This window comes from Pomacea canaliculata, linkage group LG7, assembly GCF_003073045.1.
Source record: "Pomacea canaliculata isolate SZHN2017 linkage group LG7, ASM307304v1, whole genome shotgun sequence".
Lineage (NCBI taxonomy): Eukaryota > Metazoa > Mollusca > Gastropoda > Architaenioglossa > Ampullariidae > Pomacea > Pomacea canaliculata.
The window spans coordinates 17,645,082-17,672,220 of record NC_037596.1 but is presented as its reverse complement, the minus strand read 5'-3'; the positions used below and the strand labels follow the sequence as shown (position 1 = coordinate 17,672,220).

The 27,139-nt window shown below is 35.2% G+C and overlaps 2 protein-coding genes and 1 long non-coding RNA gene across 3 annotated transcripts; 1 reads left to right on the top strand and 2 right to left on the bottom strand.

Moving 5' to 3' along the window:
- Positions 1-2,964: 2,964 nt before the first annotated feature.
- LOC112567783 lies at positions 2,965-14,409 on the bottom strand. The gene is made up of 14 exons (XM_025244613.1): positions 14,339-14,409; positions 13,691-13,809; positions 12,972-13,166; positions 12,561-12,599; positions 11,542-11,637; positions 10,177-10,204; positions 9,008-9,109; positions 6,395-6,511; positions 6,089-6,184; positions 5,616-5,687; positions 5,188-5,250; positions 4,790-4,876; positions 4,323-4,383; positions 2,965-3,955 (listed from the first exon to the last, which is right to left on the bottom strand). Coding segments are annotated over exons 1-13 (1,077 nt in total). The 5' UTR covers positions 14,341-14,409; the 3' UTR covers positions 2,965-3,955.
- Positions 14,410-14,986: 577 nt separating this feature from the next.
- Positions 14,987-17,273, top strand: LOC112567790. Its single transcript, XR_003099883.1, has 3 exons — positions 14,987-15,158; positions 15,573-15,941; positions 16,546-17,273. It is a non-coding gene; the product is annotated as an uncharacterized LOC112567790 (long non-coding RNA).
- A 2,915-nt stretch (positions 17,274-20,188) lies between these two features.
- LOC112567789 lies at positions 20,189-26,906 on the bottom strand. Its single transcript, XM_025244622.1, has 8 exons — positions 26,621-26,906; positions 25,953-26,025; positions 25,329-25,694; positions 25,116-25,163; positions 24,479-24,581; positions 24,173-24,318; positions 23,535-23,639; positions 20,189-22,324 (listed from the first exon to the last, which is right to left on the bottom strand). The coding sequence occupies exons 2-8, from the start codon at positions 26,023-26,025 to the stop codon at positions 22,287-22,289; spliced, it is 879 nt and encodes a 292-aa protein (XP_025100407.1). The 5' UTR covers positions 26,621-26,906; the 3' UTR covers positions 20,189-22,286.
- Between the last annotated feature and the right edge of the window lie 233 nt (positions 26,907-27,139).

The window sequence follows — 27,139 nt, the reverse complement described above, 5'->3', positions numbered from 1 at the left end:
GATGATGATGATGATTATGATGATGATGTAATCAATGTTTTTTAAAGTATTTAATAAAATGCATGTGTGAATCACTTTTCTGTTTATAAGTAAGTGGCAAAAGTCTCTTTGAATCAATATAACTTTCACACTCTGAAGGAAGGATTGAAGACACATTATTAACGTCATTCTTTTTAATTACAATATGTCCTACAAACGTAAAGCAGCGCAGTTGTCATCCCTGCGAGACCTGACAGGTCTGAGTAGTGGACCTTGCCAACTGCCACGTCGAACCCCCAGCGGCGGTGTTTTGCCCTATAATGTAGATATTATTCGAGGGGATTGCTAAGTGACGACTTCAGCAGTTGGATTTATGATATTGCAACGTATATCGAAGGTATGCAGGTACGCTTGTCAGTTGGGTTTTTCCTGTAACAAGTGAGCGCCGGGCAACAACTCCTAGTTTCACATTCCCATTTTTCTCCCTGGCACTGCAACAGACAAAACGTAGTCACACACACTACGGTCTACAGAACTAAGTTTTGTGATCAATCAGCTTATGCACATTCCGCCTACTATACTTTGTACTTTGTACATTTATTTGAAATGTCAACTTTGAACAAGAAGACGACTGATGGATGTGACTTGGCGAGGGTCAAGTAATGTAGCTTTGGTCAAGAAATCTTTGAGCATAAAATAAACCCGCTAATTTAAACAATTATTTCTTCTTTATCACTGAAACTTTAATTATGATTAAATAGCCCGTACTGAGTAGCAATGACAAGAGAACAGCTACGGATGCACACACGTATATTGACATTGATTTAAGTTTAGCACTATTACAAAAAATGTTTCAAGAATAAAAATTTGCTACTCACTCCATCAACTAATGCTGCTTGCAGCCACACCAAAGCCACGATGATCATTATGGTTATTATCAGCTTCATAATCAAAAAGACGATTTCCTGATTTTGAAACGAACTGGAACTCTTACTCTAAGAAAATACGAGAAAGGCAATTGTAATTCGGAAGTTCAACTGAATGAAAAATCACTTTGCGATACAAAAATTACGAAAGTTTAATACAAAAACTACCCGATTACCTTGTTCTCTTACATATGTTTAGTCAGAACAAGATCTAGTGCTGCTGTTTACATACCCAAAGACAAAGAGAGAAACAGAGAGTCGGATTCCATTTATTTTTATGAGTTTTCAGACAGAAGCTTTTACTGCGATGCAATTATAGAAAACACAATACTGCGTGGTCAACCTTCTGTTAGCCATACTTATAGACAGTCAGCATTTCTGTCAGTTACCTGAAAAGTCCTCGACATAGCCCATGTATCGTCTGATTAGTTTCCATTCAACGAAATGGCAGCAACTAAAAATTAATGTCATCTATTGTTTCCTTTCAATACTTGATTGAACATTTTTTTTTTTTAGATTAAATTTCTCACTTAATTTAAGATAAAATGTCGACGACATTTAATGACTGCATGTTAAATTAAGTGAAATGAGTATATTTGTACATTCTTCCAACAGATTGTGCCACCTATTATTTTACAATGTTCTAATAGCATTTAAGAAAATAGATTAAACTCATTCGTAGCATGCAATCAGAAACTGAACGCAAACCTCATTTTTTACTTCGAAAATTAGTCTCATTATCTATCTTTTTTTTAACTCACACGCAAACGAGCTCACACACACACACACACACACACACACACACACACACACACACACACACACACACACACACACATAGACGCGCGTGCAAAATTGAATAAACTAAATGAAGCAAATTATCCTACAAACGTGAAACAGCGGAGTTGTCATTTCTGCGAAACCTGTTTAGGTCTAAGTAGTGGACCTTGTCAGCTGCCACATCGACCCCCTAGCGGCGGTGTTTTGTCCTGTAATGTCGTTGTTATTCGTGAAGACAACGATTCCTTAATGACGGTGTCAGCAGTTGGATTCCTGAGACTGAAGCGTCCTCCTAGTAGTAAGCACCTGCATGGTGGTGTGTAGATGGATTGCTGTCTGTCTGCCAAGACCAACGCTTAGCCTCTTGCGAAGTGATCCGCTGTTAGTCTCGGCGAGCCGTAACAAAGAATGTGACTAAACCGGAAGCTTTGTAGCCTAATGCCTCGTTTCAGCAGTTAACCGAAAAAAAATCGTCTGCCAGCAATCCAGTAATACATATTCGTTGTACCTGTGTAAAAGGTGTCGTCTGTCAATGAGCACCTGTGTACAAGAGTTCCTTACCCTTTCTCTGGCTGCGTGTTTGTAGGAAAAAAGTTTCGTGGTGTGTGATATAATTTAAGATTTTTGTAATACTATTTCCATACATGTAAACTTTGTACGAGCTATTCTTTAATGTGTGTATTATAAAGATGAAGTCGCTTTTATTAGTATTATATTAAGGATTTTCGTTACTTAATTCGCGTTGTGTTCCTTTTATTTTTTTTATCCAGTGCGCACCCGCACTCAGCCGACCTTGGAGTCTACAAGAGACCCTGATTTACTTGCTCAGACTAAAGTGTCTCTTCTATCAGAGCATCAACTCTACGGATCTTTGCGTGTCTTCTCTCTGCTGCTGTCATCACTACATGGACAACACAAAACTCACTCGCGCTATTGATACAAGTTCACCTCATTTACGCGACGAGGACACGGGTACTACACATTAGCATTCGTTCGCTGACACTGACACGCTCACATATGTCAACAGTTTCAAGACATATATTTATTTACGTAATGTACATCCACAGCTACTATATCTATGCTACCTACCTAGCATATTACAACCTAACACCTAACTCGATCATTGGGGAGGGGAAATGACAATGACAGTGACAATTCTTTATTTACGAGGGGTACAATAAGCAACTGAGCAAAATAAGCAATAAGCAAAAAAATTGTAGTAAACATAAAGAAGGGTGGATATTTACAAGGTGATGGATAAGAAGAAATATGCATATATTTACAAGGTTACCTAGAGTTGGGAGGAATCTCTAGAGGCGTCATCTATATGTCTTGAAAGTGTTTAGATAGATGGCGTCGGAAGCAGTTCAGGGAGTGCAATAGCTTGAGATGGAGAGGGAGGGTGTTCCATAGCATGCTTCCTGAGACTTGCAGACTTGATTTGAAGAAGTCTAGTCTAGGAAAGGGGATATTCAGTTTTGGGAACGTTCTAGAGTTATTGGAGGAAAAATAGTAGAGAGAAGGAAAGAAGGAGGTAGAGTGATGTGAGCCGCCGGGAAAACAGATGCAATCTATTTGTTCTGGACAGTGTGGGTACTACGTCACCCGCTGTTGTTGTCCGTCTCGAGCTGCGTGGGGTGGAAGAGGATGAAGGAGGAAACGTGGAGGAAACAAGCACTGTCAGCGGTACCCGCTGCCCTCAACAAGCGCTCCCACCAGTGTAAAAATATCAATATAATGTGACAGCTTATTAGTAGTATTTATTGTTATGTGTTGAAGCAGTTTTTACATATTTATCACGCATTTTTATATTTTTGTTATTTAATCTCTTCAGCCCTTGTGAATAACATGTGGAAAACTATAGCAATTTGATAGATTTAATCATCATTGTGTGCAACAAGGTTATTGGTTAATTTTGTCATCAATACTTATTTCTATTCGTTCTACTTTTTAACATATCGTAATTTGTTTTGAGCAGTACATGTAATTCCATGAGAGAAGAGAGAAAGAAAAAGAGTAAGTTTAAGCAACACATGTATTCATCAAACTCAATGGTATTACATAGCGTCACTAAAATATAATAACTAAAATTATAGTAATTAGTACCTACATACATCTAAAACCAAAGAAAACTTTTAACATATTATTATTAATCTACACAGCATTTGGACATATAAGCAATACAAGCAATACCACAAAAAAAATCACACTAATATTTTTTTTCTGTTGTCATATGCAGGTGACAGAGTGATGGTCAAGTGCAAAGTGACCTGTGTGACAAAAAGTAAGAAAAAAAATCACCTTAAAAGAGTATCATTTTTAGCTTTTAAAATTATTTAAAATGTGCTTTAAAAATCAAAATACTGCATAATTATTTTTATTTTATTTTCCTAGTGAGGTAAGCCAGTTAGAAAAGTGATAGTAATCAGCTTAGTCAAAGAAGACTACATGTCAGTAAAGATTTGATAATAAAATACCAACAAGTCATCTTCATGCAGTCAGCAAAAATAGTTAAGATAATAAATCAACAAAATTTCCAGTTAGTCAGATGAGTTGTTTACCTCCACTGTAAAACACTGTATTTACTCTGGGTCTTAAAAGATAGTTTATGTCATTTTTGTGTAAAGAGAGACTAACCTATTTGCTGTTTTGAGTGGCTTGCTTTACAACGGTCACCTTTTGGCGGGGAATAAAATTGCTGTAAAAAGAAAACTCACTTAATATAGTAATATCTAATCTAAATAAAATATCATTATTTTGTTATCCATTTCTTAATTACAAATGACTGTACTCAACAAAGATGTTTGTCCTAACCTTGTGCGTGAGTAGAATAAGGATGTGTGTGTGTTGTAAAACAAAAGCATGTCAGATGGGAAAACAATGTCTGTAACATAAGTTTTTATTTACAATAACAACAAATAAACGTGTTAAATGTACAGATCAATTTAGCAGACCCGACCAGTTCGCATGAACACAGAAGGAACGGAGATGTGTTATATACCTTAGTTTATATATCAATTGTGTAAACTACACCAGCTCTTTCCGAAGTCTCTGCTCTGGGTTTTGATAAGCATGGTTATTGCTGTGTAGTTAACGTGACTCACCATTCTTGTTCTCCCTGCGTGTCTATATCAGTACCACTGAAAGAGAAGACATCCTCTTCCATTTCTCCTGGAAACTCTGTGTGATCACTGAGTAACAGAAAAAAAAATTCTCATTAAAAAACATTTGATCCATCAGCAAACAGATAGACCATGAATGTAAGTGCATATGTTGGCAGCTAGAGCAGCTCAAGTGAAAAATAACTATACTGTAAAGGAAGAGACCACAAAGTCACTAGTAAACTTTACTAACAGAATCACTAATGAACATGGAAGAAATAAATACTGTAATATTTTTTCACAATTATTCAACTGCAAGTAAAAATGGAAATATCTTGCTTGCTTTTCCATCCAATCCTTAGTCTTGTACAAATATGCTTACAGCTGCACAAGTAACTGACCTTTCCATTTGTATTCGCATGTCACTATTGGCGCCATTTGCAGAGGTGGTCTCTATTCCTCCACTAAATCACACATCGAGAGAACAATGCGTAGGCTCAAATGTGTTCATTTGTGTGAGAACAGATCAACAAATAAAAAACTAGAATTTGTTTTAAAACATTATGTTGTCTTATAGCTTTTCCTGATGTATCTAGTTAACTGTTTTTTATGCACATGCACAACACATACACACACATGAAACAGAAAAAACAGGAAAAGACAATATGAGAGAGAGAGACCGAGTGAAGAGAGAGATGTCCTGCATAGCCTATGAACTGGTTTATAAGGGTAAATAACATAAAATTTTAGAGTCAAACCAACCTCTTTTATAGGTCTGTCAATTTTTGTACAATGCATTTATTTGTACATACACAATAAAATAGTGTACCTGTGAATGTCGACGTCTGTGGTATCACATGTGATCGTGCTGGTGTCTTTCTTTTCTTCCCCACAGTCAGTGCTAAGCATTGAGAAAAATGTCTTTTTTTAAATTAGTTTTTTTTTTTTTTTTTTTTTTAAAAAGTTTATTGAAGGAAAGAATAGGCCAAGGGAGACAAGCTAAAACATAAAAAAAAGAATGGTACAGCAGACAACAAGGGAATTTGGAACAGTTCATATTTTCCTTTCTACTCTAGTGCATCCATTTTTATGGAACACATTTTCTCTAAATCAATTCCTTCCCCCTGTTATCGATTCAGTGAATTAGCAGTTGTTTAAAAGCGGGGATGGAAAATATCGTCCTACATAATGCAAGTTTGAAAACACTCACATCTTAAGATAGATGAATGTGAGGAAATGTGTGTTTAGGTACGGATCTGTATACATGCTCTTGTTATATAATATATATATCTTATAACTTACCTTACTATCTGTACTGGTGTTTTTATAGGCATATCAATATCAGAAGAACAAACAGGATCTTCGGCTTCCTCTTCGACAACTGTGTTTTCATTCAATCTAAAAAAAAATACTGGAATATATTCACCCATTCAGACATTTTTTTTAAAATGACAGCTTACTGAGAAAACAATGACTTCTGTACTAGCATCCACTTACTGACATATAGGTATTTTCAGAAGCAAAGTGACATAAAAATAACTGCTTTACATTTGCAAATAAACATACAAACTTATCATTGCAGACATCAACCTTTTGGAATGAACTCACTTTCTCATTCTTTCGCTGGTGGTGATTTTGTCTCGAAATACAATAGTATCACAAGGAGGTACAACATCTGTGTCACTGTAGTACCCTGTTCTCTCCTTTTCATCTGGAATCTTTTCACTAAATGGGAAAGAAAAAAATATTTTAATTAAATTCAGGAGAAAGAACTCTATGATCGTTAGAATTCCTGGAGCATGATGCAATATCCATTATTTTAAAGAATTTTTTTTAAATCTAGTCACAGGAAAAAGTTGTTCAGCAACATAGCCACTTTTAGCAAGTATTACGTAGAGCTTGAAATTTTTTAATGAATTATTCAATTCTTAAGAATATTTTAGGTCTGAAAGGTAAGTATCACAAAATAAAACTTATCTAAAAAAGATAAAAGTCAGCTGAAGCTGTGTGTAATCCAAAGTAATAATTATAGTCTAATTGCCTTCCGTATCAACTGCACAGTGCTGGTGACAAGCACATTTGAAATGAGTGATGTCCCTTTGCTTTACTGGCTACAGGGCTAGAGGGTGATTGATGTCCATATTGTTCCGTCGTTTTCGCAGATCTGCATTACCCTTTGTGTCTACTGTTTGATCTGTGCTTTTGCTATACCACTGGCTGTCTTCTGGATTGTTCTTCTATGCCTGTGATACATAACTTCCTTGTAAGGACCACTTCAACTAGCAGACTCAATTGACACATCTGTACCATCTGGCTGCTTTTAGAACTATGCGTCAGCGGCATAATTTTACTCTTTTATAACATGATTTTGTTACTTTTGATGCAGCTGTTATGGCACTCATCATTGTTTGGGTTGGAATCAACAGCTATGTTTTCTGCAGTCTCATGTCTCTGTTGATTTGCAACATGTATTACCACTTCGAGCCTTTGGAGATGTATCACTGGAGTCGAGTTAGTGCGTAATATGATTGCTCCGTATTTTCTGCCAAGTTTCCTTCTCTAACTCTTATCATATATCTGAACAGATCTCTTCTGGAATTCATCTTTTTCTGCTTGCAGTCTACCAGTCCTTTCCTACGCCAAACCCTTGGCATCCTTCATGCACAGATTTTTCTGTCTGGCATGTATGTTGTTTTGTCTTTAACCGTTTTCTTGCTGATGTTTTGGTCTGTCATCGGTGTGTGTTATATATCTATATATATTCTGTATCAGTTTGAATGCGTGCTGTCAGTGTTTTGTGTTCTGAAAATATTTGTTAAGCAGATTGAGTCTATAGTATGGTAGAGGTATGTGCTATATTATAAATGCTTAGCATTATTATTACTATTATTATATGAATAAAACCTTTGAGTCCTCAGTTCCTGAGCAATTTTGAGCCTTCTGCCTGAGCTCGTGGGCTAAAATTAGCTAATAATGGATATACAATGTTTGCTGCCAATATTATAGTTGTAATAAAAGAGATAAGATTGATACTTTGCCTGACTTTGTCAATGGCATCAGTTTTGTTGATTGTGGTGTCAGTTTCATCAATAGAATGCCAAAAAAGCCAAGATAGAGAGAAAGCGCTCCCTTGACATCACTTTTCGAAGCTTTACTGTTGCTTTCATTTGTAATCTTAGCACAAAGCAAGCTTTAACCTCTGCTTCTGTTAACTTTAATTGCCTTTGAATATTTTGCTATAATAGTAGCCTAGCTGGCTTTGCTTGCTTGATCTGCATAGACAGCTGGTTTGTTTTGTTAACAGAATTGTCCCAGAAGCAATCATCCAGAAACAGGCTAACAAAATCGACTGCACAAAAACCTTCATTGACATTATCTGGAACGCACTCAGAATCATCAAGCGCCACGTCATTCGCCTGATATCACTTATTCCAGCCTTCTCAAAACATTGCCAACATCATTGAGACACGCCTTACATAATGCAAGTTTAAAACACATCTTAAGATGAATGTGAGGAAAGGTGTGTTTAGGTGCTGATCTGCCCATGCTCAGATTAATAAGTGTATAAAATAACTTTTATTGCTGATTATGCAGGCCGTGGTTCTTTTTCAACATCACTGTAGCCGAATCATTCGTGTCAGATATCGATCTGCCTCTCAGAGTAATAGTTTATTTAAATACTTCTGATAAATCATCAAACACATCGATGACTTGCTGCGTTCTAAACATGCAGTTGTTTTTGTTTCTGATTTCACCCCTGACGGGCCAGGTTGAAGCTCGGTACGCTTTATGCTAAAATAAATCAATCCAATTCTATCCAAAACACATCAGAAGGGAGCAGCCATGTTGCACTAAAAGTACCGATGTCAGAATGGTACGGGCTCTCTGATTGGCTAATTAAAAAAAATTAAGCCATTCGCGAAACGCGACGCAAGTGTGGCAAGGCATATGCGCCATTTTTCTCTGTGCCACCAAGAAAGCGGTGTCGAGTGCTCAGAAAGTGTCAAAGATTTACTGGCATACCATAGCATTAACTTTTCTGGAATAATTTAAAAGAACTAAACTGAAACATTATTCAACATCAGCATTAGCTAATAATATATATAAGAAAATATTCTACATTTTTTTCATATTTTACAGGTCCTTTGATATACCACTTGCAAATGGAAACGCTGTGTATTGAGAAACAAACACGAGCGTCATGTTTGCTGAAATATTTACCTCTCCGTTTTCAATAGTTCTGTTCTCTCTCCCGGCCTGTCGTTAGTGAAATCTTTATCTGCTTGAGTTTTTTCAGTCATCTTTCTGAACATTTTGTTGTATCTATGGTGAGAAACAAAAAGTCTATTAATTTTTTATTTCTTTTAGTCAGCATTGATGAAGATGCTTACCTCATTATATCTTTCTATTTCTTTCCCCTTAAAAATAATTTAAAATCAAAGACAGCAGTATATCATGTAACTATCTGAATGACATGATGATGGGGTTCATGTAAAATAATTAGCCTGATAATGTTATTCTAAGTAGGTAAGTATTAAGACCATTGCAAATTATATGATACAACAAATTGATAATTGAAAATTATTATTACTAATCCAATGATTTCATTAATTATACTTTTCCATGCTTGATTTGCTTTTTCATGTTTGCAGTTTGAGTAAAATTTACTGAAAGTCTCATCTCTAGCAACCATAAAATCAAGCCACTATCAAAATTCATTTATCTTTAATGTGACTGGAATAAAAAAAAAAAATGAAAGAAAACATTGACAGCTTTTAAAAATGATGTAAACTCCATTCCAGCCAAATAATAAAAAATCACAAATAATATAACTAATAGGTTATTTCCAGCTCCACATAACATCTACTGTTTAAAATATTAACACAGAGACTAGATTACTGACTTTGTTTAATTTATGAAGTATGAAGAGTGCTCTGACTGAAACCAAATGTTTGCAAATAGTGGAAGATGCTCTCAGACATGTCAATCATTCGGGACATTTTTATCCTTGGTCAAGTTAAAAAGTATAAGTGTCATAAGCTTCATTTAAAACTGAAATTTTAATTAATGATCCATAAATTGATATAACCTGTTTACTGACAAGAATGAGGTACGCAATCACTGTGAGAGCATTGAGCAGTTGCTAATTTGGAATCGATCAGTCACATAATAAATATACTCCCCAAATGGACCCCCCACGCATGAAAAAGAAGGAGAAATTGAGTCTTCCAGTATAGTGGACTAAACTCTTATTGTCAATCTGTTGCAATTATTATATGAAAAAGAACTTTGAAAATAGTGTGCACTTGGGTGAGCTGTTTAAATGAGTCAGTTTGTGAAACAAAAGCTTGATAGGCAATTTGCATCAGATCAAATTACTGTTTACTTACAAGGTCCACATCTTGCAAGTTTTATTCTCTGAAACACACAATTATATATGCTTTAAATACCGCATTAAATATTTACATCTTTTGTAGCTGAAAAGAAAACTTCACAATTTACTATATATGTGCATTTCAATCTTTTTTTCAAATTCATAAATATTCAACAGACAATTTTTAACAGGCTTTATTCAAATTAAGAGACCTTAAGAGATGGCAGTGAATGTAAGCTAATAAGCTTAGATTACTGAAAGTGCACCTTCAATGCTTGCTTATGATTTTAATAAACAGAAAGTTATAGAAATGTCATATTTATAAAATTTTTGTCTAAGCATAATTTTTTTTTAAATTATTCAATTGATATTTGAACTTGATAGAAAAAAAGATGCATTTAATGTTAAATTTCTGTACAGTTTAAATAATAGGTTCACAAAAGTCTGAAAACATTGAAAGGAAGGGTGTTTTTAGGACCTTTTAAGTACTTATAAACCCATTATTAGGACCATTACAGTATGTTTTCATTACATGTAGAGAAAGCCAACTACAGGTCATCTGTCTCTCATATTTTATTCTATCACAGATTTACAGATTAAAGAAGGAAAATGTAACCTGGGACACAATTTTGTCAACTATTTTGTTATCAAGGCTGAAAAAGTAACTTTTAGCTCTATGGTGCTTCTCCTTCTTCACATTTTTTTTTTCAGTTTGCTTTTAAACTACCATAGCCATAATAGCAATATTTACATATATTCATTGCAAAATCCACTGCCCTTTTGTCTTTTTTGACCTACAGAATCCAGATGATCTTTGTAATCTTTTTCTTTTAAAACTCTCTGTTGGAACCTTTTTGCAAATTGCAACTTTCTTGGCATGATGACTTTGTTCACTACCTTGCAACTTGTATGAAATAAATTTCCCCAGCTTGTTGAAAACTGATACCCATGCATACAAATCAAACTCATGCATTGTTGGGAGCCAAAACACATTTTGGGACTGAAGTATGGTCGAATCCATACACAATCCCACCTTTTTCATATCTGAAGTTCACAAAAGCTAAATGACTCTTAGTGACAAAAGTGAACTAAACTAAATATTCTAACAATATTATGACTTAAAGCATTTAAACATATGCATAGATATTTAGACAAACAGTTAAGCTTCAGCTTTATTAAAAGTACCTTGCATAGCTCAACAGGTAGGCAGCTCTTTTAACCTTGGGAATTTGATTTTATTTGTGTGAAAATTATATGGTTGTAATGATGTATGGTGTTAAAAGCTTTTTGCCCCCCAGACGTCAAAGAATAAATGGAATTGGTCTCTAGTAAGTAAGGCCATATGACGGCAAGGAAGCTAACCCTGTAAATAGATGCTTACTCTTTCCAATCCTTGAAAGTGGAATATGCATTAAAGCCAGCAACAATAAAGCAAGCCCGATGCCCACAGGAAGTGGGAGATTCATGGTATTATTATCTGTAATGTTAAAGAAAAAGTGTTACTTTAGTATTCTCAAAAAACATGTTTGTTTATAAATAGTTAACTAAAATGTATAGTGACACAAGAAAGAAAGAATAAAAAGGAAATACAATAAAAATATTGATCCATAGGTGCAATTAAAAATAGTGCTCATACTAACATACATATACATATACATGGTATGAAAGATGATATAAATGTACTTATCTCTCTCTCAAACACACACATTCCTAACAACAGCAGATACAGCGGGTAACTCTAGGCCACCTCAGGTTAGTACAAGATGACGGCCAGTAGAGTTTATCAAGTGAATGGCACACTCAAATTAATGAGTAGCAGTGATGATAGGTTCTGTATACATACACCGCGTACCTACAGGCAGACTGTAAGAGCGAAAACTCACATGCCAACGCATGATCAGAAATAGTCAAAAGTGAAAACTGAAATGCCAACACATGATCAGAAACAGAAAGGATGTGTGATGTCTTCCTGAGGATTTGCCGATGACATAAAGCTGCCAAGTCCCTCTGCCTGGTTTCGGTAATCTTGGAACAGATATTTATTAACAAGGGCGACAAGACTGTTCCTGTTTCTTAGGGAGATGATGTGGATCAGAAATATTTTGCTTTGGTTTATTACTCTGGCCATCAGAGGCTTTCTAAAGCAATTATTGGCTTAATAAACTTATTACAAAGAGAAAACATGAATTATAATTAAAAGGATGTCTTTTACGTTATTTAGGTGAACTACAATAAATTAGCCTTTGTTAGTTTTTATATTCTTGACCTTTATTTATATCCTATTTACGTAACATTTTTTTAAAAGATTACTTTTAAATCATTTAACAATCTAAGCACTTTATGTGCCATATTGATAAATTATGTATAACAATAATTTTTGAATGTGTATAGAAAACTTACATCTTATGGCTGCGTCTGGACTGAAAAGGGAGTTATTTCCTTAAGAAAAATAATACAAACATGTATTAATTGAGCAATAAGCAATACATTTCAGTAGGAGCGTAATTACGAACTTAGCTATAGTGATTACCTCTCAATAAACATGGTATCATTATAAATGTTTGTGTGCAGAGAGTTGATTTTTAGAAAGACTTTGTCACAAATTTCAGATGGCTTTATCATTATCTCTGTGGAGTGAGTATCAATGAGTTGTCCTTCCTTGTTAAAATTTTATTGCTATCACTTTTCCTAGCACTGTTTATCCATGTTGATATGATACCCATTTCTACCCCAGATTTACACTGTTTACCACCTAGCTCAATCAGTAGCCATATCAATAAAAGATGTATGTAACGTGAGACATAAATTTACCATTTGGAGGCCACATGCAAGACATGGAATTTTTGGAGTACATTCCAATTCCAGATACCTGACAGAAAAATTCTCCAGGTTCTGTAAAGTTGGTAGGAACTGTTATTTGAGTGGACGAACTGTCACCGTTCTTACAGCTGAAGCCATGGTCATTGTAAATGTCAAACCCAGGTGAATTACATGTAGCTACTTTCCCTGTAGAATTATATAGTGAAAATAAATGTACATATTTGAAATATACAACTACTCATTATTCAAACTTTATGCATTAATAATAATTCGTCAAGGTCAAAAAATAATTATTGAGAAAAGTCGGACATTTTGCATATGGGCTGCTTTTAAGCTAGTAGAGGTGATGGCAGCCTGAATTAAAGTAGCTCACTGTCCTTAAAGCAAATAAAAGAATAGAGAAAAGAATGTGTGACAACTGACCTACTGAAAGAAATTACATCTGACAAAAATACCAACTATAGCAGCTAAATCAAGAGTACCAATCTGTTTACTTATCATGCAGTTCTTCACTTATACATTTAGTTCATCTTGTCATCTGTTTTTTGACTCTTAATTTCATAAACAGATTGTCAGTTTGTTTGTGGTCTTGTAGACTGTAGAGCATACAGCTCTCATCTACAATGTGCTTTACTACTACTATAATCGTTATTATTAGAGCCAATATTTGCAAACATGTCAGAACAAAAGATAGAGATGAAATCAATTACTTTGTGATCCATTTTTGGGATGAAAATAGATATCAAGCGGATCCTTTCCTGGATTAGCGCACGTGAATCCATTTTCATTGGGAGCCAATGTTATAATTGTACAGTCCGGTGTCAGATGCCTACAACAGATTAAATTCAACAATGTAAAACAATATGGTTATTATTAAATTTTCCAGAAGCACCGTCGTTTAAGGAAAGAAGAGCAAAACACATCTTAACAAGTGTGCATTTTTTTATTTATATGCGGGATAATCACTTAAAATAAATTTTAACAAGAAAATGGCTATATTGGTCCATTTTCTTGGTATTTGACAAAAATCATATGTCACTCAAAAGCCTATATCACTTGCAACATTGTACAGAAAAAAATCAATCAAGTTCTAACTGACAAAAATGAATAAACTGTGTACAAAATGCAGAATTAGTTTGTCCTTTGTTAAACACAACTAGTAAAATACGAGATAGCTGTTAACTATAGTCATTACATCATCCTTAATTGTTTTCGTTCTAAATTTCCAGTTTAGGTACAAAGTTTCACCCTGAAATAATTTTAATTGGGAACGATTGGTCTTAAAAAGACATGTGTACAATATAATAGTAGGAGTGTGCAGGATTGAATAGAAGAAAAAGTAATTGACTACCACTTACATTTTCGATGGAGTATATAACCTCAATTTGGTCTTAAAGGCCTACGCCGGAAAGCATACTCACACTTTCGGTAATTCCCAATCTTACGTTAAGTAGGTTTCTTTGAGATTAGTTCATACTAATTTCGTTGCTGAAGCCTTCCCCATTAGGGTTTACAAACGTTGAATACTCTGCTTAATTACTATTAAAACAGTATTTCATGAACACGTATATCAAACACAATGACTAGAATATCTGATCGAAAGACATTAATGAATTAAGAGATTTATTTAATTCATCAAACTTCGTCATGATTAACCGTACAATTTTAAATGTCTCCTGCACTGGTATCACTGCTGTCATCAATATCATGGAATCATCGTCTTTCTTTGTTCGTACGAAAGTGAGACTGATTGACTAAACGATCGAGACAACCACGGAAACTGAAAATGATTTGTAGTATCAGTGTATTGCGACCTTTAAGATTTACTACTGTATTTTTGTTTTAGAAATATGGTAATATACAAAATGGGACAGTTTTCCATCATCATCTTCATCATCATCATCAATCATCAATCATCATCTATACGTTCTTTTCTACAAGACTAGAAAGTATCTGTCGAACAATTGGCAAACTACACTCGCTGTTCAGATTCAAAAGGAAGTATCAACAGTTTCAGACATGTTAGATGCTAAATCATAACTTCCTGTCCTCTTGCTGTCCTATATAAACTGACATCGTTAACACTATAGGAAACTAAGTTTTTAAGAATGAGTTCTGGTTTAAGGTGCTTGTGTTGGTTGGTTCTTTTTTATTTAAAGGGTGTATATACTTCAACATGTGAGTTATTATAATATATATATGATTAGCTACTACATCGATTAGGTGGAATCTGTCAGCCATACACCTATTTTTAAATAGATATATCTTTGTAGAGAAAATTTCTGTTGTAATAAGAATCTATGCACTGTTAAATATCTACTGCAACTAATGTTTAAATTTTAAAAAAATCAACTAAACCTATATTAATAATTATATATACAACGGCATATCTAAAAGAAATTAATATACAGATATAATTTTCAGGTTTTGTAATTTTCAATGAGCTTTCGTTGACATTAACAGTTTTCTATTCATGCTGTCAACACTTTTCTTAACTTTGGGTCATAAAAGCAGTCGTTCGTATTTAGAAGAATTAACATCAGTGGCTAGCAGTGACAATTACAAGATTACTGAATCTTTTTTACGTTGTAGGTGGATTCACAAACTTCATCGAAAGGTGGTATAAGAATGAAAACGAGATTGCAAACATCAGTTATATCCTTAACATCACGGATGGACCAGATGTTTCAGTCTCCTTAAACATCTTATTTGAAGTATGCGAAAACAACTACCTGCAAACTAGATGCAACTGCATTCTGTCAAAGCCCTCGAATGAACCGGTTTCTGTCGTCCAATGTATGGGAACTAACCAGGTTTGTGTTTTTACCAATCAAAGTCTTGGAAGCGTAGACATCCACATCTCTTATCCATTAAGCCTGCCATTGAGTGTAATGAGACTGTCGTGGAGGTCCAGAAGCTCAGCCTATGAAACGGCGAGGATGATACGTCTTCATGTCTCAAGTAAGTTATAATCATGTCGCCATCACCAACACTTTTATTGTGTTAGTCATTTTCGACACCACGCCGATGTTTGAGTAGTTATAATAGTAAAAAAATGTGCTTAATTGTTGTAAGTTTTTGTCATATTAAGCATAAAGAAGGGTAAGACTTTCTTTCTTGCCATGCACATCTCTTTCACTCCATCTCTTGCTCATTTATATATATATAGTTTTCTTACATGTCTGCATTTCAATAACTGTACAAAAAAGCAAGTACATATCATGCTTTGTCAAATTTGGTTTTGTCGTGACTGTATTAGCAATTACAAAACAAGTTTCAGGAGTATCTTTAATAGTAAATTAGTACACTGTATAAAGATATATATACTTCGTTGATATAGCTTGCGCGCGTTTGTGTCTCCGCTCTCATTTCTATAATGTTTGTGAGTGAGGGATAAAAATTAGTAAAAAAGAATGGTTTAGTCCGTTATATTCAGTCCGAGGAAATGTTCGAGCATACATTAATGTATGTGAAAGATAAAATTGCTGGCAGGTATGTTTTATTGTCTTGGTTATGAGAGTGAAAGTGAAAACTTACAGGATTTGCTTTGCTTTTGTAAATGAAGGTTATCCACCTACTAGTTATCGTCCTGAAGATGTCAAAGGTCAGACTCCGGAAACTGTTAAACACAAAGGTGACGTCACTTATTCAGCGAATAGTAAAGGTAACGGGCTGAGTACAGGATACCAAGAAAATGGTTTCGAACAGAAAACATCTGCGTCATTTGATGCCCCACGTAAGTACAAACATACAATCACATCTAAATTTCATTGGCCTTTTCACCTTATCGTCAAATATTTCACATATGTTAATCAATTACAACAGCTTTTTTATAAAATAAAAAATCATATATTCCAGTATGATAGAGAGCATTGCAATTAAACCATACTTAAAACAGATTCCCGATGTATGCATTGTACAGCATTTGACATTGGTTGCTTCTCATTCTAGACAGTGTTATTCAGGAAAAGCGGAATGAATTTTAAACTGAATTGGACTTTAGCTAACTTTATAGACTTCCCAGGTCCTCAAACAGGGTCACAACCTTCTTGAATTTAAATGCTTGAGCGGGCTTACGAAAGGAAAGATAATGACAATTTTATGAAAGCTATTTTGGGAGAACTATTTTACAACTGTACAAAACGTACAGTCTAGCTGTATTATGAATAAACAAAAATATGAATGTTTGTGCTTTGCGTGGACTTTAATTTTATTCATTTCTTTGGTGAGACAGCGACCGTCGTTTAAATTTAAAGAATTTACTACCGTGACATTTTCAACCGCTAAAAAAAATAAACAAACAAACAAAAAAACATAGAAAGCTGCTGGACCGACGACCTGAAAAAAACCTGAGAGGTATAAATTACTTTCTATAAATATTTAAGGTAAGTATTATACCTTCTATTTTTCTTTTTACTGTGCATTATAAATATTTTTAACTGAGTTTACTATTACAGAGCCCTACGATTATGATACACGCCGGTTAATAGAATGTTTGATATCTGGCGAGCGAGACTAACAGATTCATTAAATTACAAGAAAGAAAGAAAACAAAGAGAAAGACAAGATGATGTACAGATAAACAGACTGCACGCAGACTTAATATCTAACAAACAAAAGGAGAACCTTGCAAGCGACCTGTCAGTCAAAGACAGAGACACAGAGGATAGAAGAGTAAATAAAACGACCAACAAAATGTATTTTACCCCTCATGTATTTTTTGCACTCGTCTACTCTCTTGATGTGATCTTGACATTAGCATTTTGTGAAAATGTTGGTAGTGATTTATCTATATTTTAAATTTAATTGTGCTTTTTATTCTCATGACTGACTTATCTCATATTAATGTCAAGTCCACCGCTGGTCTGTGAGATTTCTGACCACTAATGTATACTATTGTATGAGTTACTTATTCACATCTAGTGTTTGCAAGTGGTTCAGAAATTTGGCGAATGTATGTAGGCTGTAGCTTTGCTTAGAAAAGGTTTTTACGACATGTGGATTTTAAATCGAAGAATCAAACTCAACAGACCCGATAAGAACTTTATATATATCATCGTGAAATTTTGACGGTCTATAGCCAAGCTTATAAATTAAACATCTGCTTGTTATAAGCAGGATCTGGGAAATGTTTGCTTCCTTATACTAAGATGCTTAACAGTATACACTTATGCTAGTAGGATACAGTTACATTGTGAACCAATTCACCCCTCCAGGCCAACAAGAATTTCTTGTACATCTGCACTTAATGCTAAAAAAATGATAACAAGCATTGCTTTTATATGTCCTTTTGAAATGACAATATTTCGTTATGAGTTCTGTTTTTCTTAAGAAGCATTCATTTGCAATATTAAATTTAAAAATTGAACTTAATTATAAAAGTACAGAAATGAACCAAACGTATCATGTGACCTTCCTCTAGACAAAACAAGTACTGTTAAATATGCATTTTAAGTCCTACAAAATGTGAAGATTTTCATAGTTATGCATGAAATTTATTATTTTAAAAAAATGGAATTTAGTCAAAAACTCTTTTCTATCAGCACTTTTTAAATTTACAAAATAAAGTATGTTTTTTCGTAGACAATGCGCGTGTGAGAGGCTTGAATATGTTGATGTGTGGATTTTGTTTTCTTGAAATCGTCGTCTGCTGTCAAAATATATATGAATGGAAAATCCTACACAGTTAAAAATTGCTATAGCTGTTACCATCAGTGATATGAAACGCAAAGTTTGGTGTGATTACATATAATGTCTGAACAGTTATGAACTAAAGGAACTGTGTCGGTTTTGCTTTATTTAGTTTTCTTTATTCTGCATGCATTATGTCAAGCTTTTTGTCACTTCTTCAACTGGTTTTTGTACATTTCAATGTACAATTTCAATTGTCTTGAATGTATGAAGTATCATTATTTAATATTACTTAACCTTTATAACTTGGATAATACTAATAAACGCATTTAAGAGAAGATTTGTTTTTATGTTCTTACTTTAAAATACTTCTCCATGCTATATAATAAATTGTTCAGAACATCTTGCTCCAGTCACAAACTTGTTATATTGCCCAAATGCATTAATATGTATTATGCACGCTTACCACACACAAACACACTACATCAAACGTTTTTATAAACAAAGCTTTCAAGAACGCATGTTAATGTATTCCACATGTAAAACTGAAGTAAAAATTCGTATTGTGCATGATGAAATTAAATTGGTTTCCTTGTGACCAAGCATGTGATTGTGGAATATCATGATATGATTATGTCATAAAAAAATACACATGTCGTTTAAGTGATTTCTTACCCTAGTCTGTCAACTGCTATATGTCACTCATAAAAACTAAATAATAATTAGTAGTGTATAAACAGAAACAAACAAATGAGGTAAAACTGAGTGCGACCTGTTATCACTTTTGTACTGTCATATGCGAATTAATATACCAATTGTGTCCCTTTGATCTCATCAACATTTTCATATCGATAGTACTCCAGGACAGGTACCTGTGTCAAAGATTTAGATAAATACCTGAATTTTTTTTAAAAGGTCTATTTATGGCAATTGTTTTTTTTTCAGCTGTCTTATTTTGACAGAAATCCTTAAATATGTGGAATATATTTCGATAACAACAGGCCTAGGTTTATATCTGTGGTACCTTGTTGCCATTAAGCTGTACCAAAGTCTCTTCTAAAAGTTATCCATTTATCATTAGCCGATATGACTCATGCTAAACAAGTGACAGCTGTCTGTCATTCTACATATTATCATAGACAAGTTACAGCTGTCTATCAGTCTGCTTGTTAAAATAGACAAGTTACAGCTGTCAGTCTGTCTATATGAACTAAACAAGATCAATACCATCAGTCACATTGTCTCTTGTCTGTGTGTTTGTTTTATCCAGACTTGATTACTACAACTCCTTGTTTGCTGGCTGCCCTGTATACCTTCTTCACAAGCTCCTTGCTTGCTGGCTGCCCTGTATACCTTCTTCATAAACTCCAGAAAGTACAGAACTCTCCTGCACGTCTGGTGCTTAGAGACAGGAAACGGGAGCACACCACCCTCTCCTTCGTTGTCTACTCTGGCTTCCCATCCTTTCTGGCATTACACATACATGTACACATACAGATACACAGAAAGAGGCAACCATGAAAAACAAGCAGATGCCAGCATATGCATGCATACACATGTAATAACACATACATATGCGGTTTCACTCAAAAGCATTTATTACTGGAATTGTACTTACAATTTAAAACAAAATATCGCCATCAACAAAGAAAAGCTGAAGCCCTTTCCCCAATGAACTTACTGATGTATAACTAGACTGAAGGTCCAGTTGTTGGCAGATCCAAACTAGTATGTCTTTATGTCTCCTTGTCTTCATGCAAACGTTTGTATATATGTACGCATATATTATGAATATGAGTGCCTGTTAATCAAGAACGCCTCTGTCCTTATTAGTTATGGCTCAGGACTTTATGGCGAACAACACAGATAAATATGTATCTACACTAAGTTCTCACTAGAGTTTGGTCAAAAGTCTATCCTATGAAGTACATGTATTAATTTCTCAGTTCATAACTTACTCATTAAAGTTTCCAAAGTTCGAGTTCTCGATATATCAGCCCTATCCTTGCACACTAACTCACCACCATACACCTTCTAAGCATCATCTCGGTCACTCTTTAAAATTTCAGTCGTCCATAACAATAGTCACAATTCTGCGTTCAACTATCTTAGGGTTGTCGCCCTTCGCATGTCCAGCCAACTAAGTAACAAATAACACAAATTGCACTTCCCGTAGAATCAGTTGAGGGTGGGGGTAAGAAACTTTCTAGTCGCTCATCGTAACTCATGGTTGACGACACTAGAAAGTCGTACACCTGGCCGTGTCAGTGAGGCGGTGACCGGGGTCACAGCGGGGTTACTCCACGGTGACGTCATGGGGCCTACGGTACTCCACTGGCGTACTCACTACTCCTCGATAGGCCAGTTGGTCAATCTCGTACAGTTAACCCAAGTGCTGTTGGGTGCTGGACAGAAGTCGGTCAAGGAATGGTCCTGGGAGATGATTTTTCTCATCCATAAGTACTTCAGTTCTTCCAGCCATAAAATATTGGTCATTTCACAAGGGGTCAGTACCACGTTGCATCGAGCGTCGATGGACACTACCCTAGTCTACTATGTCATCTCAACTCGTGAGATGTACATTTCGTGACTCGAGAAGGGGTTAAAATAATGTAAAAACATGGACACACGAACTGGTCGATGACAGGGTCTGTACCTCTAGTATGTCGTCGGTATCTTTACAAGACAATGTGTCCAGCCAGAATGATACACTGATGCTGCTGTTTTCTAGTATGTAAAGTGGGTTTCCAGTTAAAAAGTTAAACATCTACAATACCGTGATAGAATATGTTGAGATAAATGTATTTAAACATATAATAGAGCAAAAACTAAATTTACACAAAATTTTAAGAATACAATGTTTTCTTCAACCATTTCTAAATATGCCACCTGACTCATCATCTCTAATGGATAAGCATTGATGTATCCCCCTGCTTTAAAGTTAAATAGTGTATAGTCTTGATAATAATATTATTATACTTTGTGATCGTCTGTACAGATATAGCAGCACCGGACGTTACGTATAATATCTCGCATCATGCTATATCGTATTACATTGTACTGTATAGTTTTGCATATTAAGAGAGTGAAATGAACAGTACTAAACATTACATCTAGTTTGATCTTGAGTTCAGGAAAGACTAACTTCAGACTAAAGGCAAAGTAATTTTTGACGAGCATTACCAAGAGGTTAGACAAAGTCTTTACAGTTCGCATACCCTGCCAGGGTTAGCACAAGCATTGCTTGGAAGACACAGCTCCCACTTCTCCATCTTCGCATCTCCCATGTCTCCATGAAAGGTGAAGTCTTCATGGTTTATTATCTTCCTATGATCTGTGCCTTGGGTGGAAGACACAGTCTTCACTTCCCCACACTTAGTGTCCTGGCACTTGCTGTCTTCTTGAGAGATGAGATGAGTTAATTATACATCTCCTCTCTCGTATTGCTTCATCCTTTCCACTTCTCTATGGAGTCGGGTATCTATTTCCCACGTGACATTAAACACGCTCAGTTATGTACTCAGGTGAGAGTGTATATGTGTTTGGTGATGTCATATTTAGAACCTCTGGAATATTAGAGTGGTAAAGAAATGGTCTTATTAACTGCAAAGCATAAATATTTGTGCTAACAACTAGACTTCTGCCTGTTGATCAAAGTGGAATATCAGGCCGTTCTCATCTCAGACTGGTTTCAGGAACTAGAAAGCACACCACTGAAAAAAACAAAGAACTTCTTTAAAACGCAAATATAATGTAAACGCTAATAGAATATTAGTAAATGCAGCAACTCAAAATAAGAACACCAACTGTACCACCTAAACATGACATATCATCTATCAAGCAGTGGTGTCAGACCGATCAGGAAGCTGCAGGCTAGCAGCATCAGCACTCACTTTCCTAAAACCATTTTTATGCAACAGTATACATGTAAAAATACATTCATTGGGTGTGTATGTTGCTTGTGAGAGAGTGTAGCAGCTTTTGATTGAGATGGACTAAGCATCTCTGTCTAGACATCTTTAAATCTGACAGCTGACTGTGTGTGTGTGTAGGTTAGTGTGTAGGTTAGTGTGTGAGAGAGAGAGTGGGGAAGAATTTATTGGTATCATTGTAGCCAAAGCGTATCCACTCTGTTCCCAGAGGTACACTACACTTGACTTTGTGTGTGTTTGTCTCTTTCTCTGTTTTTAACATTATCAGAATACTCGTGAGAAACGCCGCCTGGAGCACTCTGATACCTGATTATTGACTTTTTCTGTTTGTTTATTTATTGTGTGTGCGTGTGCATGTGTGTGTGAAAGAGGGAGAGAGTTTGTGTCTTCCAATTTCAAGATGAAATGTTTTGAGCGTGTCTACTGAAACACCTCAGTACGTGATGCTGGACTTCTTGTGTGCATCTTAAATTTCTTCAGTCTCTTTGTTTTTTTCTTTGTTTGTTTGTTTGTTTTTTTTTGCTTGTTTTGCTTGCCACTTTTTCTTCTTTCTTTTTCTTAATTAAGCAGTCAGTATCAAATGGTACCTTAAATCTTAAAATCCTATCTAACACTAGCTCCTGAATGAGAGCGAAATGGGAAATATCCGATATTACGGAATCGACGATCAGTGGGCCTACGCTCATTTTCATAGACTTCCTTGATAAATATAGCACTAGACAATCTCAATGAGGTTTTTTTTTATGCGAGCGTATGTATATCGACATATTTACTATTGGTTTTATTTTCGTTTGGTACTTAAAAATCAAATATAACAATGAAAAGGAGGAAGAATTTGAATTCAGTTTCGTCATGTCACTTACTTCCTCTAGTCTTCAATATTTTGGAGAGCAGCCACAACACACAATCATACCCTAAAATTTACTGTCATAATTTAATTTTAGCCACAGATTTACCTTTGTGATATTAAGAACCTTGTTTTAATACTTACTGTCATCTTGCTGACTGTTCACTGGAATATTCTGATGTAATTGTTTTAGTTTTTCCGCCACATTTGTTTCCCATTTTATCAACAGTTTTGGCTTTAGGTCTGTAACTTTAGTCCAGTAAGGTTTACCGAGGAAAAAAGATTTTTATTAGATTCATGATAATGAAGTTGTAAAACCATTTAGGTTATACACAGGTACGGCACACACACACACACGGCACTCTATCTCACATACACACACAGATACACACGATAATACAGTCACAATAACAGGCACTTGGACATTGCCCATGAGACGATAGACATGACTAATATTGATATGATTTCCTAGAAATAGCACAAGGCTTAAGCCACTTTTTCAAAGAACTATGTAATTCATCTCATGCTGACTCGACTGTGCCTAAGCTTTCCAGACTATAACACCAAAAACATATAACTGTTTTTAAATTTAATATAGCAACAGTTAAATGCGTTATTTCACATTAAATATTTTATATGAATGATTTCCTTTCCTGGGCCTATTTTTAACAATTTGATCGTGAATTATTAGCCTCCATATTCCACACACTTTGCTCATAGCTAGAAGAGATTCAAATAAAATTCTCTATTGTCCCATTATTACACAATTTTACTATACTTACATTTTGTGTAAATGGGATACGTAGGTTTTTTCCATTCGAGCACGGCATCATTGTGTAGTTTCTCTTTTGTGTGTTTAAGATATTCTTCCTTACTCTGAGAGGCAGGTCCAATTAAAGATTCGGTATCAACGGCCTGCTTTCTGCAACTGATTAGTAAGTTATCTCTGTATTTTGATGGTGAACACTTTTGACTCATTTAATCATTTTTCTTGAGGCATCATATGAAAGAACTATCTTTAAAAATGGATTGTATGTTAGAGGAGATACAATTTTTATAGAAAAAACAAGTGCTTTACTTTAACTTACCATATGCCACTCTTGAGAATAGCCAGTGTCAAGGAGAAAATAGAAACACAAATGATAGTTTCAGCAAGTAGAACGGTCGCCCATTGCTCCTTATTTAAACCCTCTGAAAGAAAAGATTAGTATATAGCTTATTAAGGGAAGTTAGATGATAGGAGATAAATTACATTTATAAGGTTATCGAACAGCCAAGTAAATAACGGCTTAAAGAGAAAATTACACATTCTCTGTTTCTTAAAAACTTTTTGTAATTTCAACATTTCCGCCAGTCCCAGTCTCCTTAAAAATTAATCATTTAGTACAGCAGTTTTCCAAAAATGTTTGGCTTAAGTTTAACTATGTCCATCTGCTCAAATTAGTTTTCTATATTCTTTTTGATGTGCTAAGACACCTTCATGCTTCCACTTAAAATTGGTATTAAATTAATATATTTTTAATGCTGATGGTAGCACCCATGTTCATATGGTTAAATCTACTCCATTACATAATAACATTTTACATGATTTGCTGTTGTATACTCTTTCAAAATGGTAAGGAAAGGACTATTCATTCATGCATGGAAATAAATACAGTTGCAATATCTTAAAACTCTAAGTGGGAAAAGGCAATATTTTATTTTCACCTATTGGAAATTACTTACGTCTTTTTTCATTGCAATTTTCTTTCAGTGGAGTGACGTCCTGTTTGCCTACAAATTACAAAAAAAGGATGTAATCATGATCAGCTGAGTTGTACTCGTATGAACAAACACAACAGTATACTGCTAGATTCCTCGCACGCAACACACACGCACACACAGGTGCAGAATGCAAGAAAGCAAACGCTAAAACAGTTGGAAAAGATTTACACTTACAAAGAATTTTCAGCTTCACTGTACGTTGCCTTGTCTTCATTATTTGTTGCTCAACGTCTGTCCAGGACCACCTGAATGTAATTTCTTCATGGGATCGATTCACTATTTTATAAAGCTCTGCCGGGCCTTGGTCAGAAGTGCAGTGAACAGCATGTTCATATGTGATGAGACACTTATTGTTACGACTAACAAGCCGTCCATCATATTCATAAGTGCCATCACTTCTCTTCGTCTCTATTTCTAGTCTATAGACTTTACTGGGGCCTTCTGAAGAAGACGTGTTGAGCCAGAAGGTTATATTGAGGTAAGTGTTTTCCAAGATGTAAACTTCATCTTCTTCAAAAGAGGGAAAGTACAGATCCGGGCCTGCGAAGGATCACAAAATATTATGTGGGTGCCATACTCCACACCACTATGTATAAATGAAAAATTATAGAATAACTTATGAAACATCAAATTAAAGTTGTTGGCAGTTTAATAATGTCGTTATTTATTTGTTTCTGAATTGAAAATTATCTATTATTTTTAAGAAAGAACATATACGTGTGTGTAATTAATATAAACTACTGCTATAAATCAACTCATTTGAAAAATAAGTTTGAAATCAGGGAAGTCTTTGAATACCTTGGCCTGCTTGCACGTAGAAACTCATGATGGCCATGAAGATTAATCTCAATTTTATATCCATTTTGAACATCTGCAAAGAATAGCATTAACAGAACCAATCATACATAGTTTTGCATACCTAGTCAAGTCAAATGTAAAAAAAAGAGAAGAGAATACAAAAATGTATTCCAATAAGCTACCTAAATAGAAGCTCTATGTTACCACTGGAAGAGAAAGGACAGTTTAACAAATACTATTGTTTACAATACCTAATTATGCATACAAGAAGTCAGTAAGCTAAGGTAATAGGTCAAGCAACGAGCAGGGGAGAGGGAATAGGCGTGTTATGCAGACCCTTGCAAGTAAGGTTGTATGACGGGAATGCAGCCAGCCCTGTGAATTGATGTCACATGCAGAAAAGCACACTTTGCCCGATACGAGACCTAAATCCAGGACAGCCAACCCTCCCTGTATTAGTGACAGACCCTAACAGCTGTACCACCGGTCCACCCGTCAAAAGACGAGCAGCTGGGTAGCCCTGGATATACAACATGACTATTAGGCAAACTAAATAGTACAAAGATCAAATTCATATAAATCATCCACATACTTATATAAATCATGTTTAAAACATATATATAAACACTGATCATACAAAGACTGGTAAGCGTAAAAGTAGTATTCACCTTTTCGGATGTGTACAGCAAGAATATCCGGGATTTGAGAAGGTAAAACCTTCGTCTTTGCAGGACGAAACACTGCGGTAAACAGGTTTGAAAGCGGAGGTCTTGCCAATCCCTTCGTATGCAGCTAATGGTTTTTTTTTTCGTCGATGAGTGGCTGAGCAAAGACCAGCTTGCAGTTGGCTGAGAGTAGTACGCACGCGGCGTATTCAGCTGCAACGCGGAGAGAGACGCGCGCTGCAACTGGGTCAGGCTAAGGTCACTGTTGTAGCCGTAATGAATTCTGCTGGGTTAGGCCTCACTGGTGATCGTGCTAGTCACCGTTACTATAAACACGAGTACCATCACTACAGTGGGAAACGCTATATGTCGTGGGAGTAGCCTATGTGTGTATGAGTGACAGAAATTCATAGATTCGCTGGCAGCTGACGATCCTCTGACATGTCGACATTCACAACACACAACATTCCTTATCAATAGGTTGAGATCAGTAGCATTATATGCCATAGCAGTTCCCTTCCT